This window comes from Apiospora kogelbergensis (assembly GCF_038363985.1).
Source record: "Apiospora kogelbergensis strain CBS 113332 chromosome Unknown utg000001l_segment0_segment0, whole genome shotgun sequence".
NCBI classification, from domain to species: Eukaryota; Fungi; Ascomycota; class Sordariomycetes; order Amphisphaeriales; family Apiosporaceae; genus Apiospora; species Apiospora kogelbergensis.
This window is the reverse complement of record NW_027117418.1, coordinates 1691058-1713114: the sequence shown is the minus strand read 5'-3', so window position 1 is coordinate 1713114 and position 22057 is coordinate 1691058. Positions and strand designations below refer to the sequence as shown.

Sequence of the window (22057 nt, the reverse complement as noted above, 5' to 3'; positions counted from 1 at the left end):
TCATGATATAATCCGGTGGCGTCCCCGGAGAACTAGCACGCATCATAGCACAGGAAGCTATCAGGCTATGCAACTCTCATCCTCTTTGAAATGGACAACTGACTGGGTCCAGGCTCGCGCTCCAAGAGAAATGTTAGGCCCGGTGCGTTATCCTTTGGAATGGATCGTATGCCGCAAATTGTGGCAAGTCGATGAGGCATGAGCAGTACACTTGGATCCAGGCAGTGAGTTGGTAGCTCCGTACGTACCTGACAGACAACCTTGATGGCAAGCAGCTCGGGAAGTGTGCCGAGACTCAAATTTTCGCCAGACTTCAGAGATGATCTCTACGGGTAGTCCGTAGTTCCTTTGAGCATCTGGGAAGGATATGGCTCGCACGTTGGCGCTGCTTTGGCATACAAAGTTTCCCAACTTCCAAGGTACAGGTGTTTACGGACTATATATATCTTTGTTGCGGGAAATCTGTCACGGTTCTTTCTCAAGATCAAGGAGGCTGTGTTAGTTCAGTGGTAGAATTCTAGCCTTCCAAGCTAGAGGCGGGGGTTCGATTCCCTCACACAGCATACGACAATGGATTTTCTTTGCAATCTAGACCTTTTGCATCTTCTGCAGGCTCACCCATTTGCGGTGGGTTGGGGGCGGACAGACCCTCTTCTCAGGAGAGAGGAGTCTCCATTTTTATCCTCCAAGTCTGAGCTACGTGCGGTCTAGAACGGACCTATCGTCTTACATTATCGACGGATACTCCACAGCATCCATCAGTGAATGCCATACATATCGTTGCATCTCTGGGACGAAGGACGAAAAATGATATACTAGCGGAATAAGATAGGGGGTTGCGGGATCGCTAAGTGCATATAGCAAAACCACTATGCTCGAGTAAAGCAGAGGGTATCAAGAAGTCGCTGGGCTGGTCCAAGTCAATTGGAATCGTCAACTTCTAACTAGCGGGGGAGGATAACCTAGACAGATGTTGGGTTTGGTTTGGAAACTGCTCTGCTTGTTTCTGGGCTTGAAACGGGAGAAGGTACGTTGGAAAGTGAAGCACTGATGCAAGCCAACACCACGACAGTCTGCACACGCATGCATGCCCTTTAGGTCGCTATGTTTCGTGCCCGAGCATACAAACGACGCTGGGGGTTCCCTCCATCTTCCCCCCAAGCCGTATTCGAATACATCAAATCCAGATCGCAGCAGGCGCTCGAATCAACGTTTGCGGTCCTCGCAAGAGGCGAAATTCTGCTGATAACATTCCTCTACAATGTTCAGGTCCGCGAGCGCCGCCGGGAGCGAGTCTGGAGATGAGCTCGCCAAGAACCGCACAGCCTTCACATCGAGTTTGGACAAGCACGCCGAGTGTGGTGTACGAACTACTTCGGTGAGTATTAGCCAGCCCATTTCCGTCTTTAGATGGCCCAGCACGCATAGCCCCAACAGCGAGTTAACCGTTTTGTCTGCTGCTCGACAGTACCCGGCTATCAAGAACGGTCCCCTACCCGCCGATGCTGCTGGCAGCAACAGCTTCTCGACCCTCCTCCTACTGTTCCTGATTGCCGGCGTACCGCTATGGATCTCCTGCAACGTCGGTGGTGGCACTAAGACGGCCATATTCTTTGGCCTCTTCACGAGCATTCCGGTCTTCGCGGGCTTCTGGATCGTCGCGTCTGCCATGTCCTCGCGCAAAAACCACAAGGCCAGATACCCCGGTCGCTCCATCGAGCACTACCTCACCTTCAAGAAACGGTCTGATCAGCTCAAGTATCATGGTCGCAGCAAGATCCCCATGGAGAAGTTCCACGAGATGTACTTTGAAGGCGATGTCGATTTCAAAGGCGACTGCCTCGAGGCCATGGAGTACAGACATGACTGGGCTAGCTTCCGCTTCACCCTAAGTCTCTGCAAGTATTTCTTGTTTGGCATGCTTCCAGAGATTCTTTTGCACTCCCGCTCTCAAGGTAAGCAAGCACGCTTCACTTACGACGAAAAGGGGCCACCCAAAGCAGCTAACCATTGTATACAGACGAGGAGGTACGTCACCATTACAAACGCGGTGACGACTTCTACGGCTGGTTCCTGGGCCCTCGCATGATTTACACCTCAGGCATAATCAGCGATATCCACTCGGAAGAAAGCTTGGAGCAACTCCAGGATAACAAGATGGCTATCGTATGCGAAAAGATCGGCCTCAAAGAGGGAGAGACACTTCTCGACATCGGAAGCGGATGGGGTACCCTTGCCCGCTTCGCCAGCGTCAATTTTGGTGCTCATGTCGACGGTATCACTCTGGGCTACAATCAAACTGCCTGGGGTAACAGGGCTCTCCGCGATGCTGGGATCCCCGAGAAGCAGAGCAAGATTCTCTGCATGGACTATCATGAAATTCCTGTCCCCGAAGTTGGTTACAAGAAGGTCACGTGTCTTGAGATGGCGGAGCACGTCGGGGTCGGCAAGTTCCAGAGTTTCCTTGAGCGGGTTTACGACATGACGGACGATGATGGCGTCTTCTTCCTCCAGATCGCGGGCCTTCGCAAGCCGTGGCAGTACGAGGATCTGATCTGGGGTCTGTTCATGAACAAGTATGTGTTGCCTGGCGCAGTCGCTTCCGCCCCGCTTGGCTTCTTTGTCGACAAGTTGGAGGCTTCCGGTTGGGAAATCAAGGGCATCGACACGGTTGGCGTGCACTACTCGGCTACTCTTTGGCGATGGTATAGAAACTGGATGGCCAACCGCGACGAAGTTGAAGCTAAGTACGGAAAGCGATGGTTCCGCGTAAGTCACTGGGTCAATGACCAACTGCAAGGCTACGTACGAACTGACCACGTACGATAGATCTGGGAGTATTTCCTTGCCTACTCTACCATTATCTTTCGTCAGGGCTCCGCTACGTGCTACCAGATCGTTCTCGTCAAGAATCTCAACTCGACACACCGCGTTGAGGGCATCGAGACCCAACACGGCCTGTCTGGAGCGCTTGCTGCGAGCGAAGTGGACTTGCAGACATGGGCTAAGAGAAATGCCGGCCTGTTCCTGACCAGCAGCACCACTTAGTTGGGGTGTATGGGCGCCGCTGCGTTCGAGAACGAGCCGGGCTGCACAGCTGAAGTGTTCGAGTAGAGCAGAAAGATTGGGTGGTTGGAATACAGGCAGGAGACACACTTACTTTAACTTACATGTCTCCTCCCTGCCTAACTAGTAGTGCTTGGGGTTTTATACTTCGCATGCAGAACTGGTGGAAATGTTTCAGATGGAGGTCTGAGACGGAGACGAGAAGGAGGGATAGACAGCACCCGAACACGACTTAATAAGTAATCGTCAAACTCGATGGCGCCCATTCTTTGTTCTATGTTCTATGATGATGATGATGATGTGCGAGAAAGGGCACAATTGATCTGTCTTCTGTCTGGACCAAAGTGTCCCTGCTGCACTAAGGCAGGTTAGTATCATCCACCTGGCTACTGGCACCTGGAGATTTAGACATCAAATTGGTTGACCTTGCCCATCCAATTAGGGGGCCCAACGAGACAACCAATGGTCTGTGCTCTTCACCCCCGGGAAGCTGCCCCCTGTCCGCAACGTAACCGTACAGAATTCTGTCTTGAATTATTGATCAATTCGTACTGGAGTGAGAGTGCAGTTAGCGACCTTGGCAGGCGTCCCCCCCAAAACCCCCAAAACCCAACCCAGCTTTCCGTTTCGCGCATCAGCAACCAACCGAGCCCGAAAGGAGCTTCGTCATCCTTCTTCTTCTTCGCTCCTACACAAACAACCACTGATTATTGTTCTCACCACTCAACTGGGGAGCCTCGTTGCTCTTCTTTGTATTCTCATTTTGAACTTTTCTTTTTAATCCCATCTGGTCTCGGCCAGTGCGATCCTTACCACCGCGCGCCATGTATTCTAATTCCAACTCCTTCATGGGCGGCGGCAACAGCCTGCGCCCCGGTCAACAGCAGCAGTATGGTAACAACTCATTCGGCATGGGCCAGCAGCAACAACAGCAACAGCCTGGCCAGCAACCCAGCCCATTCGCGCCGCAGCCGACGGGCTTCGGACAGGCGCCCATGGCCCAGCAGTACACGGGTTTCCCGGGACAGCAAGGTATGATGCAGCCGCAAGCAACTGGTATGCCACAGCAGCAACAACAGCAGCCCGGCCCGCAACAGGGGTTGCAACCACAGTACACCGGCTTCCCTGGACAGCCTCAACCCCAGCAGAGCTTCCAGACGGGTGCACCGCCCATGCCGCAGATGCCCCAGCAATACCAGCAGCAGTTCCAGCAGCAACAGCAGCAGCAGCAACCTCAGAATATCGGCTCCTCCTTCTCGACACCTACCGCGACTGGTGCCCCGGGCATCCCCCCGCCGCCTCCGAAGCCTATGACGGCCCAGCCGACCGGTTTCCAGGCCATGGCTGCTTCGTTCAAGACGGGCGGAAACCAGAACCAGGGGCCGCCGGTTCCAGAGAAGAAGCAGGCGAACAAGATCCCTAATATCCGCCTGTCCTTCATCACGGCCGCGGACCAGGCCAAGTTCGAGACCCTGTTCAAGTCGGCTGTTACTGAAGGAACGACCATGTCTGGCGACAAGGCAAGGGATCTTCTGCTACGATCACGGCTCGATGGCGACTCGCTATCGCATATTTGGTATGTCCCCTTAGCTCTTGGCAGGAGAACCACAATATGGTTTCTAACGCAGTTCTAAACAGGACTCTATCTGACACGACACGTTCCGGCGAGCTCTTCTTCCCTGAATTTGCGCTATCAATGTACCTTTGCAACTTGAAGTTGGTTGGAAAAACGCTGCCGCCCAGTCTTCCCGACAATGTCAAGAACGAAGTATCGAGCATGGTTGATATCATCAGCTTCAGTATTCCCGAAGACTCTTCCTCGAACAACACTTCCGATTTCACGAGACAGAACACTGCCACGCCCCCGGTTATTCACCAACCCCAGCCGCAGCCCTCGAACGCGCAGATTCTTCAAGCTCAGATGACCGGATTCCCTGGAACGCAAATGGCACCTCAGCCGACTGGCTTTCTCGGGCAGAATCAGGGTATGCAGCCTCAGCCCACCGGCATGCAACCTCAGCAAACCGGCTATCAAAGCATGAACAACCCGCAGCCCACTGGCTACAATGGACCGCTCCCTCCTATGCCCCCGATGCCTACAGGCTTTGCTGGTGGCCTAGGAGTCCCGAGTGCCGCTCCCTGAATGCGCAGCCAACCGGAAGGCCAGGCCAATGGGGCCTGGTCAATGGTCCTGCTGGTGGACTCCCCAATATGGATGCGCTACAAGCCCGAATGATGCCCCAGCAAGGCCGTGAACAGCAAGACTACACGACAACTGGCCTCGCAGGCAATGCTGTCATTCCCTGGGCTATCACAAAAGACGAGAAGAGGCGCTACGATGAAATTTTCCGGGCTTGGGATGGTCTACACAAGGGCTACGTCACCGGAGATCAGGCAATTGAGATCATGGGCCAGAGTGGACTGGAGAAGCCAGATCTCGAGCGAATCTGGACTCTGGCTGACAATGGCAACAAGGGACGGCTCGACCTGGATGAATTTGCCGTTGCCATGCATTTAATCTACAGAAAACTGAACGGATATCCCGTTCCTGCCCAGCTTCCTCCGGAGCTTGTACCGCCGTCTACCCGCAACCTCAAAGAGTCTTTGGGTGCTGTCAAGTCCATGTTGAACCAGGAAGCCGACTTCCGTAAGAACTCGGGCGCGTCTTTACTGCCCCAGAAAACTGGCGTCAGCTATCTCAAGAACCACTCTTTCAGGGGCGGCGCTTCTCCTGGCGCGGGTGGTCGCAAGGATGCCACAGTTTTCAAGAACAATGATGAAGCTGTTGGTTACCGATCGAGTGCTCGTCGCCGGATGGGAGGTGGATCCCCTAGGCCTGAGTCTCCCGGTTCCGTGGCTTCGAATGACGACCTTTCAGTCGAGCAACTCAAGAAGAAAATCCGAGAAAAGAAAGTTTTGCTGGATGCTATGGATTTCAAGGACGAGGCAGCTGTGGAAGAAGACGACATCTTGGACAGACGGGATCGCCGCGAAGCTGATGAGCTTTACCGAAGGATCAGACGCGTTCAAGAAGACATCGATAACCATCCTGATGCCGCGCTTATGAGTGGTGATTCCGAGGCCGAGAGGAGATCACTCAAGCGCCAGCTGCAGAACCTTACGGACAAGATCCCCGAACTGGCCTCGCAGGTTCGGAAGACGGAGAAGGCTATTGCTGACGCGAAGCTTGAGCTCTTCCGCATGAAGGATGCCAAGGCTCACCCGGGCAGTGCTTCCACCATTGTTGGAACTGGCCCTGGCGGTGCTATTACCGAGTCTGACCGGCTGAAGGCCAGAGCCAAGGCCATGATGCAGCAGCGGACTGCAGCTCTTACTGGCAAGAAAATTGACACTGGAAGTGAAGATCTTGATGCCCCTAAGCGTTTGGAGGAAGAGAGCCTGAAGGCCCGAACAGAGAAGGAAAACAACGAGCGCATGGTGCGGGACGTGGAGGAAAGCGTCCGCGACTTCGCTCGAGGTATCGAAGATAGTCTCAAGGAAGGCGGTAAAACGGCTGCAAATGAGCACGAGACGCGCCGGTGGAATGATGCCTTGGGAGTCGAGGACGAGGTCCGTGATTTCATCTTTGATCTTCAGCGGGATAGCCGAGCAGCGCGTATCCGAGCCCAAGATCGCAGTGGTGGTCGCAAGGCCACTGCTGAGCCTGTCAAAGCGGAAGCTCCGCCGAGGGTGGAAAGCCCGGCGGCGACGGCCCGCACTGCTACTCCGCCTGCCAGTGGCGGCTCCTACGCCTCGTACAAGACACCCGAGGAACGAGCTGCCTTTATCAAACAGCAGGCCGAGCAACGCATGGCGGAACGTCTTGCGGCTTTGGGCATCAAGGCACCCAGCAAGCCAGGCGAGTCGGCGGCGCAGCGCATGGAGCGTGAGCGTGCCGAACGTGCCGCCAAGCTGCGTCAAGCGGAAGAAGAGGACGCGCGTCGTGAGACCGAACGGCAAGCTAGGATCGCCGAAGAGCAGGGCGTGCCTCCTCCTGCCGCAAACGAAGCACCAAAGGCCGGAGGCAAGAAGCCTCCACCGCCGCCCACGAGGAAGGGCGCAAAGACCGACGACTCTGCCAAACATGCCGAAGAAGAGGCTGCCAGGAAGGCTGAGGAAGAACGCCTCAACCGGGAGTCCCAGGAACAGCAGCAAGAGACGAGAGAGCTTGAGTATGTATCCAATGACGTGTTTTCCATCCTTGCAATCGCTAACATATTCGCAGGGAACAAGCCAAGGAGCAGGAGAGTGAACTGGAGAAGGAACGTGCAGCTGCTGATGCCCGTCTGAAGGCCTTGGAGGAACAGGTCAAGGCAGGGAAGATGAAGAAGGAGGAAGAGAAGAAGAAAAAGAAGGCAGCCATGGCCGAGGCTAAGGAGAAGGAATCGAAGCTTGCCGCTCAAAGAGCCGAGATCGAGGCTGCCCGCCAACGCGAGCTGGAGCTTCAGCGTCAACTCGAGGCCATGGACGGCGATGACTCCTCGTCTGACGAGGACGAAGGCCCTCAGCAAATCACCCCCAGGCGTCCACGCCCACTATCGGTGGTAGTCAGGAGATAGAGCGCCAGGCCACGCCGCCCCCGGCGCCTTCCGCTCCAGCTCCGCCTACGGTAGTGACTAGTCCTCCTTCAGAGAGCGAGAGCCGTAACCCGTACCGTCGCATGATGTCGACGGATTCGACGCCGCAGGCTGCGGCTCCTGCTGCCCCCCGCCCCGCCGCCACAGGCGGAGGTCTCGACAAACCCTTTCCACCGGATGACGCAAGATGCTAACAAGACTGCCGCCCCTATCATGCCTCAGCCGACTGGTAATATCTCTCGGAAGAGGCCCGACACTGATGACGAGTGGGGCTCTGGCAACGAAGAATCGTCTGATGATGACTCGGACGATGACCGCCCTGCGGCTGGTGCGGCCCAGCTGGCTTCTCTTCTCTTTGGCTCCATGGGCCCGCCGAGGCCTCTTTCGGCCGCCGGTAACAGATCCCAGACGGCGTCGCCCGCCGTTGCATCTCCGGCCATCGCCAGCCCCCCGCCGCCTGCTCCTCCTGCCATGGATGAAGGCGCCCCTACAGGCGCTCCGCCACCGCCGCCGCCACCAATGCCCGAGGCATCGCCCGCAGGCCCGCCGCCTCCGCCGCCCATGCCACCGACGGGAGCTCCTGCCGCACCCCCGCCTCCGCCTCCCGGACCCCCTGGTATGGCGCCTCCGCCTCCTCCGCCCCCGCCTGCTGCGGGAGGCATGCCCGCTCCGCCATCCGGTGGTCGTCCGGCCGGTCTCTTGGGTGAGATCCAAGCCGGCAAGATGCTCAAGAAGGCAAAGACCCGTGACGCCAGCAGCTCGAGTGTCGCTGGTCGGGTTCTTGATTAAATAGGGGGCTGAACGATCCTCTTAACATCGTGAGACCAGAGAGAGGCTGGCGGTTTTCAAGTAGATAGTAGTAGTAACACGGACTTTTCTTCTTCTTTATCATCATTGATAGCGTTAAATCGAGGTCCGTAATGGGACGTTTGTTTGTAGTTGGTGCAGAGTTGGACTGGTTTATCGGGTTTGTGGGCATATCGCTGTGTATGTGGGGTGAGGATTGGATGGAAGGAAGTGAGGCAGGGCAGACTGAGAGCGGTGCATGGAGGTGATTCACTGTGGCGGTTAGCGTTGTCCGTCGTTGTTGTTGCCGTGTACGTAGATATACAGTTTTGCAAATGTGTTAATCAAGTCAGACTATTGCATGTGCACGTTCTTGGCCAATCGTATACAGATAATTTGTATTTTCGTATCCGGTGATGTTGGTTCATAATGATTCAACGAGCCGTCACTTCTTCACAACACCGAGTAGACTTGTAGGTTAAGAGATAGGTGGTATTTACTTCTAGATGTACATTGATATCATTGTCATCGTTTATAGGAGTCCATTTCTACGTAAAAGTTGACCCTTCACCTCCCTGCCTCCCTTCCTCAGCGGGCCCGACACCCCTCCTTTTGCATATCACCAGGAGTACATGTTACCAGGCGCAGACACGTTGGTCTGAACGGGCAACTCCCGCAGAATCCCCGTCCGCACCGTGAGGTGCCAGAACGCATGCCCCCAGAAGCGGAAGTGCTGGGGCCCCTTCCAGTCGTCGCCGTGCAGCTCGCGGAAGCGGGCCATGGCGCCCTCGACGAGGTGGCGGGCCTCGGCCGCGCCCTGCTCGCCGCCGTCGCGGACGAGGGCGCGGACCAGCTCGAACTGGGCGTCGAGCTCGACCAGGAAGCCGGCGGCGTGCAGCTTGCGGTAGACGTCAAGGGCGGCGGCGAGGTCGCCGACGTGGACGAAGCCCTTGATGACGCGCTCGTAGAAGACGCGGTCCATGTCGTCGTAGTCCAGCAGGCGGCGGCGCAGGAGCAGGCCGTTGACGGCGTCGAGGTCCGGCGGATGGCGCGAAAAGTAGTGCTCGACCAGCATGGTGTAGATGTGGGGGCTCAGCTCGTAGCCCTGGCTCCAGAGGTGCGAGAGCACGATCTTGACCGACTCCTGGGCGCGGTCGCCCGAGCGGAGCAGCAGGTAGATCATCTTGCCGTAGGTGTGCGGGTTGGGTTTGAGGCCGGCCTCCTCCATCTTTTGGAAGACGGCCTTGACGAGTTCGGTCTGGGTCTTGATGTCGTCGAGCGGGATATGGGCTAATGTGCCGTCGAGCACCACCGTAAAGGTAGCGGCATCGGCGCTGATACCCATATTATTCATGGTGTCGAGGAGACCCTTGACTTCCTTCTCGCGGCCATCACGGATCAGTGACCGCATAATTAGATTGAACGTCACGACATCCGGGCGTATGCCCTGCTTGCTAGCCCACGTGAGCAGGCTTTGGGCTGCCTTGAGCTTGTCGAGACGGATCAGGCCGGATATGGCAGCGTTGACGGGCTCGATGGTAGGCTGCAGGACATCAGTCCGGTTCTTCTTTTGGCCCGCATGCCAACGATTCACCAGCTCTTCCAAAGCCTTGATAGCGCTCTTGGGGTCGCCGCATTCGATCAGACCAGCAACTCGCGTCGTCCATATCGGAATGTCCAGGGCCAAGCCCGAAGACTGGAGCCTCGACCAAACCGTGTTCAACCCGTCTAGATTCCGGGCCTTTTTACAACCATCAAGCATCACGTTCCACGTCTTTAGAGTCGGTCTCAACCCGAGTTTAGGTAGTGTGTTCCAAACAATGATGGCCCTGTCTGGGTCGTTCATGGCCATGTACGTATTGATGAAGGAATTGAAGATGTCTTGCTCCTCCTGAAGCGCCTCGAGTCGTTCCGGCGTAAGGTCGGACCCTTTACTGATAAAGTCGTGCCAGACCAGGTCCACCTCGGACACTTTGCGCGTAGCATGGGCACGACTCAACCGCTTCTCGATGTCTATCCGATGGGGGCTGAGTGCTTTCGCGTGTCTCGCAATTCGCGGGTCTACATTCGTCACGGTGTATTGTTCCAGAGAGCTATGGACATTCGACCATTGTGCTAGGATATACCTGGACGTCGCAGGGTATGTGTTTTCCCACTTGGACAGGTGGTCCTTCATCATGCTGCTTCGAAGTCGCACGGTACTGAGCATGTGGGCGATCTTGGACATGAATCGAGCGGCGCCTTGTCTCACGTTCGCGTTGCTCCTTGTGCGGTCCAGGAGGAGCGCATATGTAGCAATCGCCAGCATGCTGATTCGAGGGCCCGTCTGGGCAAAATTGTGGTAGGGGAACAAGCTACTGAAACCCTGGACGAAATTATAGGATCTGGAAAGCTTGTTTGCGGCCGACTTTTCCACCCTCGGGAACCAGAAGCCGTCGATGATTTCGTCTGCCCGACCTTCAGGCTCGACCAAGACGTGCTTGGGAAGTGAAAGCACCTTCCACGACTCGACGAGGTCCGTTAGCATGTCGTTCCTCGTAGCGAGATGCTTTTCGTAGGCCTCGATGGAGGGGGTGGTCGTCAGGGGACACGTTCGTCTCGCAGAGATTTTCGACCAACCTCTCCACCGCTGCGGCCCATTGGCGATAGTCCAGTTCGCCGACATCGACGCACACGCGGAAGATCTCGGCCAACGGAGGCAAGTCGGTCGCCGACATCTTCCTTTCCTTCAAATCCGCAATCTTCACACTGATCATCTTCTGCATCATCTTTTGAACGACCGGGAAGAAGATCTGCGGTATATTGACGCCCTCTTGACGGATGATGGGGTACAGGCGCGTCTTCAGAAAGCGGTAGGCCTCTGAGACAGAGGCATTGCTGTCCACCATGGACTCGAGTTGGGCAATGTCGGAAACGAGCCCCAGGTCGCGGCCACGACCGTCATTGGCCTCGGAATTGTCCTTGTCTTTTGACTGGTCCACTATTCGCCGGAACAGGGCGCTCATGTCGGTGTCGGTCTTGGGGTGGTACTGTCGTCGATAACGGGCCTCTTTGACGATGGTGTCCGAAGGCCTGCCCGGGGTGTCACCGTCGACGAGCACCGGACGGAAACTCCTCTCGTTGTCTTGCGAGGCATTTCCGCTGTCCCCAGTGTCCGGTGGTGGCTCCGAGGCCGAGGGCTGCTGGCCGTCGCGAGCATGGCGAGGGCCGGGGCGCCGGCAGCTGTCGAGTACGAGGCGTGGGAGGTCCACGGTGCTGGTGCTGCTCGCCGCGAGGCTCTGGCGGCGAGTGCATGCCTACATAGCATGCAGATGGAATTGGGAGGCGCCTTCATACGGACAAGAGGTGCGCGTTGCAGCGACTGGGTGTGCTGGTTGCCCGGGTCTCGACTATCGATTAGTCAATCAATTAAAGAATCCGAATCGCGGGTCGCGCCTTGACTTTTTTTCTGGACGCCGCCAAAAAGGACAGGGACGCCCGGCGGTAGTCGGAGTTTGTAATTGACCATCGCAGGTGCCAGGTGCGGCCCCGAACCCGCCGCTTGCCATCGACAGCTGCAGCTGCGGCCTGATGCTCTTTCGTTCACTGCATTGTGTATTGCAATGCATTGTATTGTATATATCACATTCAATTGGTTCGGAGCTGGACATCACCACGTGTCAGAACATGGAAGCGGTGCGCTGCATGGGCCATGACGCACGATATCGGCATCCGTCTTCCTTGGTTCGGTGTCTGAGTGTCTGTGATTGCGTAACGGTATAGGCGTGTCGAGCTAGGTTCAAAGAGAAGCTTCGTTCGACAACTTGAATGTAAGCGGAGAACCCCTGTTAGGAAATCCCGAGGCTTAAGAATAATTGCTCTCTCGAGCCCTCTCTCTCTTTCTTTTTCGCTCATCTTTAGTATATAATTATATAAGTAAGTACTGGGCTGCTCCTACAGTACCAGCACCGCACATACTATCTGTTGTTTGCTTCCCCGGCGACCCAACCACCCACCATGACGACCCTCACCCCTCGTCCGCCCTACACCCAAGACGAGCTGAAAGCCCTCTACCCGCCCGACTTGGACCTCCAGCTCGTGCAGATCCTGCTGCGCCACGGCGAGCGCTCTCCCGTCTCGGCCCGCTTCCAGAACGCCGGCCTCCCGGCCTTCTGGCCCTACTGCTCCGCCGTCACCCAGCTGAAAGCCGCCGTGCTCGACCCCTCCTCTTCCGCCTCCTCCTCCTCCTCCCACGCCAACAAGACCACCACCCCACCCCACTTCTCGACGCTCGAGTGGAAGCGGCGTCTCGAGGCCTTCGGCACCCACGATGAGCCCGTCATCGCCAGCGGGCCCGGCGGCGAGCTCGACGCCATCTGCGACATGGGCATGCTGACCGACACGGGCCGCGTCACGACGTACGAGCTGGGCGCGCGCCTGCGCCACCTGTACGTCGACCAGCTGCGGTTCCTGCCGCCCGCGCTCGCCGACGCCGACTCGCTGTACCTGCGCGCGACGCCCATCCCGCGCGCCCTCGAGAGCCTGAAGCAGACCTTCACCGGCCTCTACCCGCCGCGCACCCGCGCCCCCGGCTTCCCGGCCCCGAGCGTGCTAACCCGCGCCCCCGGCGACGAGACCCTGTTCCCCAACGACAGCAACTGCCGCCGCTTCGCCGCCCTGTCGCGCGCCTTTGCCCAGCGCGCCGCCGACCGCTGGAACGACACCCCCGACATGGCCTACCTGCAGAAGCTGTACGGCGCCTGGATGCCCGAGGACAGCCCGCGCGTCGCCGTCGACGGCAAGCCGCGCCTCAGCGGCATCATGGACACGGTCAACTCGACCCTGGCGCACGGGCCCGAGACCCGGCTGCCGTCCAAGTTCTACGACAAGAAGGGCCTCGCCATCGTCGAGAAGATCGGCGTTGAGGAGTGGTTTGCCGGCTACCGCGAGAGCCGCGAATACCGCGCCCTAGGCATCGGCGCACTCCTGGGCGACGTCGTGAGCCGCATGGTTGGGTCCGCCGAGCGCAGCACCGCCGACGGCGAGTACGAGATCGCGCACAACCTGAGCGCCGCGCCCATCAAGAAGGGCACCGCCGCCACGCCCATCCGGTTCGGGCTGAGCGGTTGCCACGACACGACTCTCGCCGCCGTGCTTGCCAGTCTCGGCGCTTTCGAGGGCGACAAGTGGCCGCCTTACACCAGCCACATCGCCATCGAGATGTTCCGCAAGGCCGACCACGTGCGGTCGCCGTCCGCCGGTCAAGGAGACAAGAGTACCAAACCCATGATACCGCCTACCGAGACGCGAGCCACGTCCGGTGCCGACACCACTGCCAGTAGTAGCTGGTTTGGCGGTCTGACCTCTTGGTTCGGTGGCTCTTCCTCCGTGAAACCCGGCGCCCCGCCGCCGGGTATCGGCCGCAAACCGACCACCGACCTCACGGCTGACGAGAAGCGCAAGCTCGAGGGCTACTACGTGCGCCTCCGGTACAACGACGCCATCGTCAAGGTGCCCGGCTGCAGCAAGCCCGGAAACCACCTCGAAGGCAACGACAGCTTCTGTACTCTTGTAAGTCCATCATGCCTCCCTCCTTTTATTCTTCCTTTGCATTGATGTCACCGCTTGCTTGCTTACTTGCCTACTCAAAATCACACAGGAGGCCTTCAAATCCATCGTAGATAAGTTTGTCCCCAAGGACTGGAAAGCCGAATGCAAAGCCAACCTGGGCGCCCCCCGCCTTCCCCACAAAGCCCGAGCCAGCAGGATACTGAGACAGGCTCACTCGTCATAGCTCATGGCTATGGACATCATGGTCGTCTTTCTGTGCTTGACTCATCGGTCGGGTAAGGACGTAGGGGCCACGAGAAACAACCGCCGCAGCAGTGCAGTTCGTGCCATGGTTACTTGTAGATTGTTGATATTAGATATATCTTTTTCCTTTCGCGTAGCATAACGGCGTTTTAGTGATGGGTCGATCTGCATTCGGGTTTCATCAATGGATGATAGGAGTTGATATTGATCCCTAAAGACTAGTAGAGCAATAAAAGGACTAAAGACCATCATTAAGTAGATAATGTCTCGGACTATATATACATTTGCGTACAACATGACGTCCCGTTCACGCTACCAACACCGTGACATATTCTCAAATTGGTTTCCTGGCGGTTGAGCAACATAAAACCCATCAGAAGCGGATGGAGATAGAATACATATTTCCACACCAATCACTTTGGTCAGAATGGTTTAGATATTGATTATATTTCCCTTAACCATGCCATACACACCCGAGTAGATATGTCTATAGGTCACTATAGCTTATAGGCACCTGATGTGTCTGTCTGTGTACTTTGTCCGTTCCTTCTCATGACTCCACATTCTCATCAGAAACTATGCAAAGGAATAGCGTTGGCGTGGCATCTCATTTTCAGAGATCCTCGAGATACGCTACCCACATTCCATGGCTGTACTCATATGACGTCTCGTCTTCAACGTCCGATATCATCCCCTTCCTCCTATCCGTATCCTCATTCCGAAGTCTGGTTGTGTGGCCAGAAAAGATTGATGCAAGGGCTTGTTACAAAGATCATACACAAAATGAAAACGTGATCAGTGAAATCGAAAAGAGAAACCCGGCAGAAAAGAACCCAACGCAACAATTACAACGTATTAGTCTTCTCTGGCCACACACCATCTCGTAAAATTGTTGATTCAGGCGTCGTAGTCTTAGTTGGCGACCTCTTCCTCAACCCACCCGTTGAGACCTCCCTGGATGGCAAGGCCGAAGCCCGAGCCCATGCCGCCGTAGCTGGCCTGGTATTGGTGACCACGGCGCTCGCCGTCATTGCCGAGGGCGCTGACCGGGCTGTTGCCACCGTTCTCAAAGCCAGGGGCAAATGCCGGGAGGCTGACGGCTCGGCTGTGCTGGCCGCGAGAGTTGGGAGCCAAGAGTCCACCGATAGTGGTAGCGCCAGACGAGGCTCCGTTGGGACCTAGTCCGTTTGAGATGCTTGCAGACTGACCATGGCCCATATGTCCCTGCTGGGAATCGAGGGACAGCTCGTTGGGTGACGACGAGGCAGTACCGAAGAGTGCCTGCTGCTGAGAGACCAGCATGTTCTGCTGGTGGTGCTGCTGCTGTTGAGCCTGTTGCGAGACCTGGCTGAGGTACAGGGTCAACGGGTTGTTGCCGTTCGAGAACATAGCGGGGTTGCCGTTGGCGGATTGAGGAGAAGTAGGTCCTCCAGTAGGCGAATGGCCACTTGGGCTGTGGCCGCTAGTCGGCGGCGGGGACGGAACACCGTTCTCACGGGGAGACTGGGATTGGTTCTGGTTCTGCTGCATCTGGCGGGGCTGGTTGCCACAACGATCCTTACCGAAGTTCACCTTGAACTTCTTGTACTCGTCCTTGCTACGGATGGCCTCGATAGCCTTGATGGCGTTGGCAATGTTGGTGAAGTTGACAAAGGCGCAGCTCTTCTCGCGAAGGGTGTTCACCAATTCGATCTCGCCGAATTCGGAGAAGTCCTGTCTGAGGCGCTCCTCGGTCCAGGTATCGTCGAGGTTTCCGATGTACACGTTACGGGAAGCACCTCCGCTAACAGCCAGGGCAATGGCCGGCGGCAGAGCGCCGGAGTGCTTACCCCAGCCAATCTTGAGGCGACGGTTGTGGATCATGAGTCCCTGGATGTTGCTCATCGCGTAGAAGGAAGCAGCAGCGGTAGGGTCAATGAACGTAACGAAGCAGATGTGCTTGTCGGGGATGTATCGGATGTGGTGAAGGAGACCACCACGGACAACGTTGCAGATCTCCTCGATGGTGGTCTCGGGATGAATGTTGCCCAGGTAGATCGTACGGTTACCCAGGTTGTTGATGCCGCCAGCCGTAGTCGCAACAGCAGCTGCCGCAACGGATTGCTGAGCCAGGGCGTTAGAAATGACCTCGCGATCAGCACCGGTAAGCATGTGAGCATAGCCAGGAGCAATACCAAGGTACTGGGCAGCGTTCTGCTGCTGCGTCTTGGAAACATAGGCGCATCGATCCTTGCCGTAGTACACACGGCGGGGAGTCTGCCACTTAGGCTCCTGAGGCAGCTGCTGCACAGCCTTCATAGCATTGGCAATGGACAGGAAGTGGATGAACGCAATGTTCTTTTCACGAACAATCTTGATAGTGTCAACGGCACCGAACTTGCCAAGGTCCTCACGCAACTCCTCGTCGGAGATGTCCTCAGGCAGGTTGCCAAGGTAGACATTGCGGGAAGCACCGGACTGCTGAACCGCAAGGGCTACCGAAGTAGGAACCTGCGAAGGCTTGCCCCAGCCAATCTTAACGTCCTGGCCCTTGATGCACAGCTTCTTCAAGATAGCATCAGAGTGGAAGTGAGTGGCGGCATTGGCATCCAGGAAGGAGATGAAAGCGCAGTTCTTGTCGGGCAGAAGGCGAACCGACTCGATTTGACCGCTGCGGACGTGGCCAAGGATCTCCTCGGCAGTGGTGTCTGGGGGATGTTACCCAGGTAGACGGTCCTGCTGGTGCCGGTCACCATGCCAGTGGGGCTCATGGGAACAGGCGATCCGGGAGACATTGGCATCTGGCCACCCATCTGGTTGTAAGCTCCGGTGGGAGACTGGGGCTGGAAGAACTGAGGGGCGCCGTAGGTCGAGGGCGACACCATGGCCTGGTAGTTCTGGGGCGAGATGTTCTGCTGAACAGGGCTACCCATACCGTTCTGGTGGTGCTGTTGCTGACCGTTCTGCTGCTGGAACTGAGGCATGCTCTGGAATTGAGGGCTCTGGAAAGTACCGGGGCTGCCAGGCTGGAAGGGGCTGCCGAGAAGCAGCTGGGAGGGAAGCAGAGGAGTGAAGTTCATGTCGTAGCCAGTACCAGGGGTAGCCATGTTGTCGTTGTTGTTGGTCGGGGGAGCCAACTGTTGGTGGTGGGCCGGCTGGGTGTTGATCGATGGAATGTTGCCACGTCGTCGGTCAGCGAAGCCAGAGATGTTGGAGGTGAAAGCTCCGTGAGAGAAACCCGTTTCGCTGGTGGACGGCTTGGACGTATGGCCGAAGCGGTTGGGGCCGCCCTGGGCGGGCCCGGTGGGAATACCCGATCCTTGAAGGTCCTGCATCCCGAGCAGATGAGGGGGGACAAGAGAGTCCCTCTGGACGTGAGATAGAACCGCCGTTTTGGCTGATTAGCGAGTGCCCGAGAGATCAGGCACCGAGTTCAGGGTTTGGGGAAGAGAATTGAGCGGCTCGTCTGAAATGCGCTGCAGGCTCACACAACGTAGCAAGCAAAGGTTGGAACGAGATTAATAAAGCTGTTAGGCGAAATGGCGAAGTTGAACCACTTCGAGTCTGTTCAAGCAGAGACCAGATCCGAAGATGATGGGGTATCTCAAAGTATCGTGTTTTAAAAAGTTGACGAAAAGCTGGCGTTCAACAACAACAAGCACGGATGGACTATGTGCAACAGGTCGACGTCCGGTGTTATGGTTGGCGATGCGTGTTCAGTATAGGCACGAGAAAGCCACTGCTGAAAAAAGAGCTGAACAAGTGGATAATTATGTCGAACAGATAGGATGCAACGGGAATCTTTTTCGTGAATGCACTGCTGTACCCAGAGCTGGCCAGGGTAGAATCAGAGGGAAATTGTCGTGAATGCTGATGGCAGATATGGAGGGACTCGAGTCTCTTTGACGTGGCGGTTGAGAACAAGCCAAGTGGACCTGGTTGTCGATACGGCTCCGTCGAACAAAGATTTGGGCGATTAGATCCTCCAAAGAAAGCGAGCGAATGGAAGAGATTGCCTGAAACGAGCGTCGAGAGGTCGACTAGACAGTAGATTTCCTTTGTCCCGTTGTCTCGAAGCTGGACACACACAAAATAGTTTCGTCGGGTTCTTAAAGATGTTGCCTTGGGGCTGGGATGCGGGTTGAAAATATAGCAGCAAGCTGTGGGACTCTTTTCTCGAAAGGATCCTATGAGAATAGAGTGGGCTTGGGTTTGTTTTGGCGGTCTAGCTAGCCGGCTATTGCAAAGCAGCGGTATGGTTGTGGGCAAAGGTATAAGAATATTAAGAGAAACTATACGCGAATGAACGAGTGTAGGTAAAGAGAAAAGCTGTAGGGAGAAGATCCAAAGATGGACGCGAGGCTGACGAAGGTCGTCGTCGGGGTGAAAAGGACTGGCAACTGGATGACCAAAGAAGGAGGAGGGAGAGGGAGAGTAGAGGGAGGAGAGTGGAAGTAGAAGAGGGTAAAAGGAGGGAAAAAAGAGTAGGATCGCCAAAAGATAATGTACCTAACGGAGTACTGCAGAACGGGAATGGGGGACCTCTCTCTCAGTCAATTGCAGGTGCAGGCGCGGTGCAAAGCGCTGGTTGCTGGTGCTGGTGCTGGAAGGAGAGGGGCTTGTCTGTCTGGCCTGTCTTGTCGAACGAACCGAACGAACGACGATTTTCTCACGCTCGGTAAGGAGGCAGTAAGTGAGAGGAAGGGGCAGCCAGGGCAGGAAGGGGACGGGGTCCTTGTCACCCAATTACCCAAACGGGCCTGAATTGGCTGCTAGTTTAATGAGAACTGTCAGGGATCATTTGGTCCCTCTCGTTAGCAGGAAGGTCTAGCGCTGATAAAACAGGGGACGGGGCCAGCATGGGCAGCATGGGCAGCATGTAGGGGGTGGGAGAGTTTGGAGGAGGTGGGAGGCATCAGGCATGTATGTATGTATGTATGTATCTTGTACCACTCCCGTCCGCTGCCAGGGTACCTGCATCACCAAACTTGCATCGATATTCATTTTCGCTCGGTACCTACATCCCATGCCATCCTGTCCTATCAATCACGCGACGGGTGGCCGGGCTGGCCTGGCTTGCGAGAGACTATGCTGCTGCATGCCGAGGCATGGTTGACGAAAAAGGAAAAGAACACACACGCAATATTAGTAGGCTGTAGCGTAGGGCTTCAGTCCAATGTTGTCGTCTGCAAGTTCGAGACACATATGTAGGTACAGGTGAGTAGAGATCGATTTGCACGATTGGGATCCTAGGATTCAGTGTCGGGAACCGAGTACGGTGCAGGTTTGTCGCAGACGTTCGTGTGGCAGAAAAAAACGTCCAATGTATTGACCACTAGTTCCAGCAAATGGGTTTGATTTGGTCGATACACGAAAAAGGGCTGACATAAGAACTAAATAAAAACCCCCCGATAGATATATGTCAATTGAACTGCCAACTCAATTCAATTATTTGCACGCGCACAGTAAGGCTGGTAAAGTTCAACGAGTTGCTCCTCGCGCGAGGATTACAGTACATTGGCAGGTAAGTGCCGTTAAGCCGTTTTTTTCTTCTCCATAGGTAAGCATCAAGCGACGGCTCCTGACATCTTTGGGCCAGACCCAGTAATCGGGTCTGTTGGCGCACAAAGCCTGAAGAGGGGGCCGTTGCATCGGGCGTGTAGGGGTTATTGGCCTAGTGGTATGTTTTCCCGCTGACTTTCACCCGGATCAATCAATCAGAAAATCGCCTGGTAGCTCGGGAACCATGCCAAGCCTGAGGTTGGTCGACCTTTCAATAGCCTCGCCTGACGGGAGGATGGAAGGGAAGAAAGACCGACCGACTGGAACTGACTGCATACGTGTATGCAACCAGCGATGGCTTTCTCGAGGACGGATGGACAGTGCAGTGCTATACGATGTACATATTGTTGAGACTTACATATATGATCTTCTATATTGGCATGATCCCATCAGCCACACCCCCATTGGGACCCTCCTCATCTATGCTTACCTACGCATATACTATAGGCGCCTCGCATATGTATAGCCAATTACCTGGTCGTTGATCTTTTTGGCACCGATGTCAGGGGAGAGGAAGGGGTTTATGCTGCCGTTGCCAACAAGATTGGTCCGACTCTTTTGGTCTGGCGATTCAGCCGCCCTCGATGTCCCAGGCGGAGGGACAACTTGACAGCCGCTGCATAGCAGATGGGCTAGTGTTCGTAGAGGGCGGTAACGCCAACCCAATTCAACTCAATTCAACTCAAGCATGCCCGCGTGCAGGATGGGCTAGATGTAATCTACGTCCCGACTCTCAGAAGCAACACGAAAGCCACCACTAGCATACATGCATATGTACCCACGGCCACCTGGCCAAGCGGCACATTTTTCAACAATAAGCTGTGTTCGAAGACAGGCACCACGCGCCTCGTCCTACATCTCATCTCCATAGCGCAGGGGTTTTCGCTGTAGTAGGAGTAAGTGCATACCGGCGGCAGGTTTAGGTGTCTATCTAGGTGGTGTAGGCGTGTGCTAGGGTCGTACGGTACGATGTGTTAGTTCTGTATGACTTGAATGTGTTTTTTTCTTGCCTGCCAGCCCCTGTAAAGGAGGCAAGCCAGTAAGCGGAAGCGCTGGCTGGCGTCAAATAACCGCACACTCAAAACGCAATGCAGCTTATCTGCAGTTACACGCTGCTCTTGTTTTCTCGTCATCTCATTCGGGCTTTGGCACTGTGATTTCCGCCATCCCGGCGACGAGTCATGTTTTCCCAAGCAAGCCGCTTTATATGACGGTGGCTTTCTTTGTTTCGCCAATACGCAGCCATCTGCTTTCTGCATCTGGGAAGTATTCGCGTAATACGCAGGCGCAAAGGAAGATGCCACCAATGGGGGAAAAGCCCGCCAATCTAAGTGAACGCTCAAAGGGGGATGAACACAGTTGGCATTCGTGGGGTAGGTCGGTCCCTATTTTGATCGTGCCTATCAGAATCTACATCGTCCAAACCCGTGAAGCCGCCACGCGGTCCAGATTGAGTGCTCTCGTAATATGCATGTATGTATGTAAGTAGCCCATGAGCCGGCAGTCCATTGAACAATGGCCAGCCAGACAAAAAGGCCATGATGCACATGCTGGAATCTCGCCCATCTCATCGTGGTTCAGCGTCCCCGTCGATAGCATAACATCGATGCCCCTTGCATTTTCCATCCAACGTCGCAGATCGCCGCGCGCGGACAGCGGGCTCCCCCAGCGAACCCTTATTCATTATTATTGCCTCTCTGCCTCTCTCTCCGTATTTGCCATTTGTCTTTTGCATCTGCCATCTAGCATTTAGGGGAGCTCCGAGCGAGGGAGGAGTCTGTCTGGCATTCGGGTCATACGGGGCGCGCACTGTCGTTGGGGGGCGGTTGATCAATGCAGTGGGTATCTTTTCTCGATTTGGTCCCCTGTGACAGGCGGGAGTTGAAACCCCCCTCTACTGCCCCCTCGTACCTGAGGGAACCAACTACCCAAGGCATTGTTACCGGGCGTTTCAGTTCCTTACCTACTGATGCTTCTAGACTGATCAATCGATCACCGGTTCTATTTCCATCGATCCCTCGGTGTGGCCATTCACACAGGTATGACACCATCCAGAACCGTCGTCGACATCATGAACAACAACTGCATACACAACCTGTTGTAGGCTAGTTACAGTAGTTCGTCAAGCTAAGGGGAAATAGTCTTGGTGCACAACCTTCCCTTTCCCCAGAACGTTCTGTGACACTCTGTAGCGTAACCCCCAACCAGATCGTCTTTCGGGGTGTCTATGCCACTGTTACCGTCTTCGAGGGGTCCAACAGGATAGGGGGGGGCCACATAGACAACAGAGCTCT

The 22057-nt window shown here is 55.8% G+C and overlaps 5 protein-coding genes across 5 annotated transcripts; 3 read left to right on the top strand and 2 right to left on the bottom strand.

Moving 5' to 3' along the window:
- Positions 1 to 1261: 1261 nt before the first annotated feature.
- Positions 1262 to 3048, top strand: PG998_000553 (uncharacterized protein; the record flags this gene model as incomplete). The annotated part of the gene is made up of 3 exons (XM_066867371.1): positions 1262 to 1955; positions 2021 to 2769; positions 2830 to 3048. The coding sequence occupies 3 exons, from the start codon at positions 1262 to 1264 to the stop codon at positions 3046 to 3048; spliced, it is 1662 nt and encodes a 553-aa protein (XP_066735786.1).
- Positions 3049 to 3890: 842 nt separating this feature from the next.
- Positions 3891 to 8432, top strand: PG998_000552 (uncharacterized protein; the record flags this gene model as incomplete). Its single annotated transcript, XM_066867370.1, has 5 exons — positions 3891 to 4642; positions 4705 to 5177; positions 5234 to 7238; positions 7292 to 7610; positions 7791 to 8432. 5 exons carry the CDS (start codon positions 3891 to 3893, stop codon positions 8430 to 8432), a joined length of 4191 nt encoding a protein of 1396 aa, XP_066735785.1.
- A 616-nt stretch (positions 8433 to 9048) lies between these two features.
- PG998_000551 (uncharacterized protein) lies at positions 9049 to 11937 on the bottom strand (the record flags this gene model as incomplete). The annotated part of the gene is made up of 3 exons (XM_066867369.1): positions 9049 to 10989; positions 11021 to 11725; positions 11899 to 11937. The coding sequence occupies 3 exons, from the start codon at positions 11935 to 11937 to the stop codon at positions 9049 to 9051; spliced, it is 2685 nt and encodes an 894-aa protein (XP_066735784.1).
- Positions 11938 to 12425: 488 nt separating this feature from the next.
- PG998_000550 (uncharacterized protein) lies at positions 12426 to 14202 on the top strand (the record flags this gene model as incomplete). Its single annotated transcript, XM_066867368.1, has 2 exons — positions 12426 to 13979; positions 14068 to 14202. 2 exons carry the CDS (start codon positions 12426 to 12428, stop codon positions 14200 to 14202), a joined length of 1689 nt encoding a protein of 562 aa, XP_066735783.1.
- A 932-nt stretch (positions 14203 to 15134) lies between these two features.
- Positions 15135 to 17536, bottom strand: PG998_000549 (uncharacterized protein; the record flags this gene model as incomplete). The annotated part of the gene is given in 2 exon segments (XM_066867367.1): positions 15135 to 16909; positions 16924 to 17536. 2 exon segments carry the CDS (start codon positions 17534 to 17536, stop codon positions 15135 to 15137), a joined length of 2388 nt encoding a protein of 795 aa, XP_066735782.1.
- Positions 17537 to 22057: the final 4521 nt, after the last annotated feature.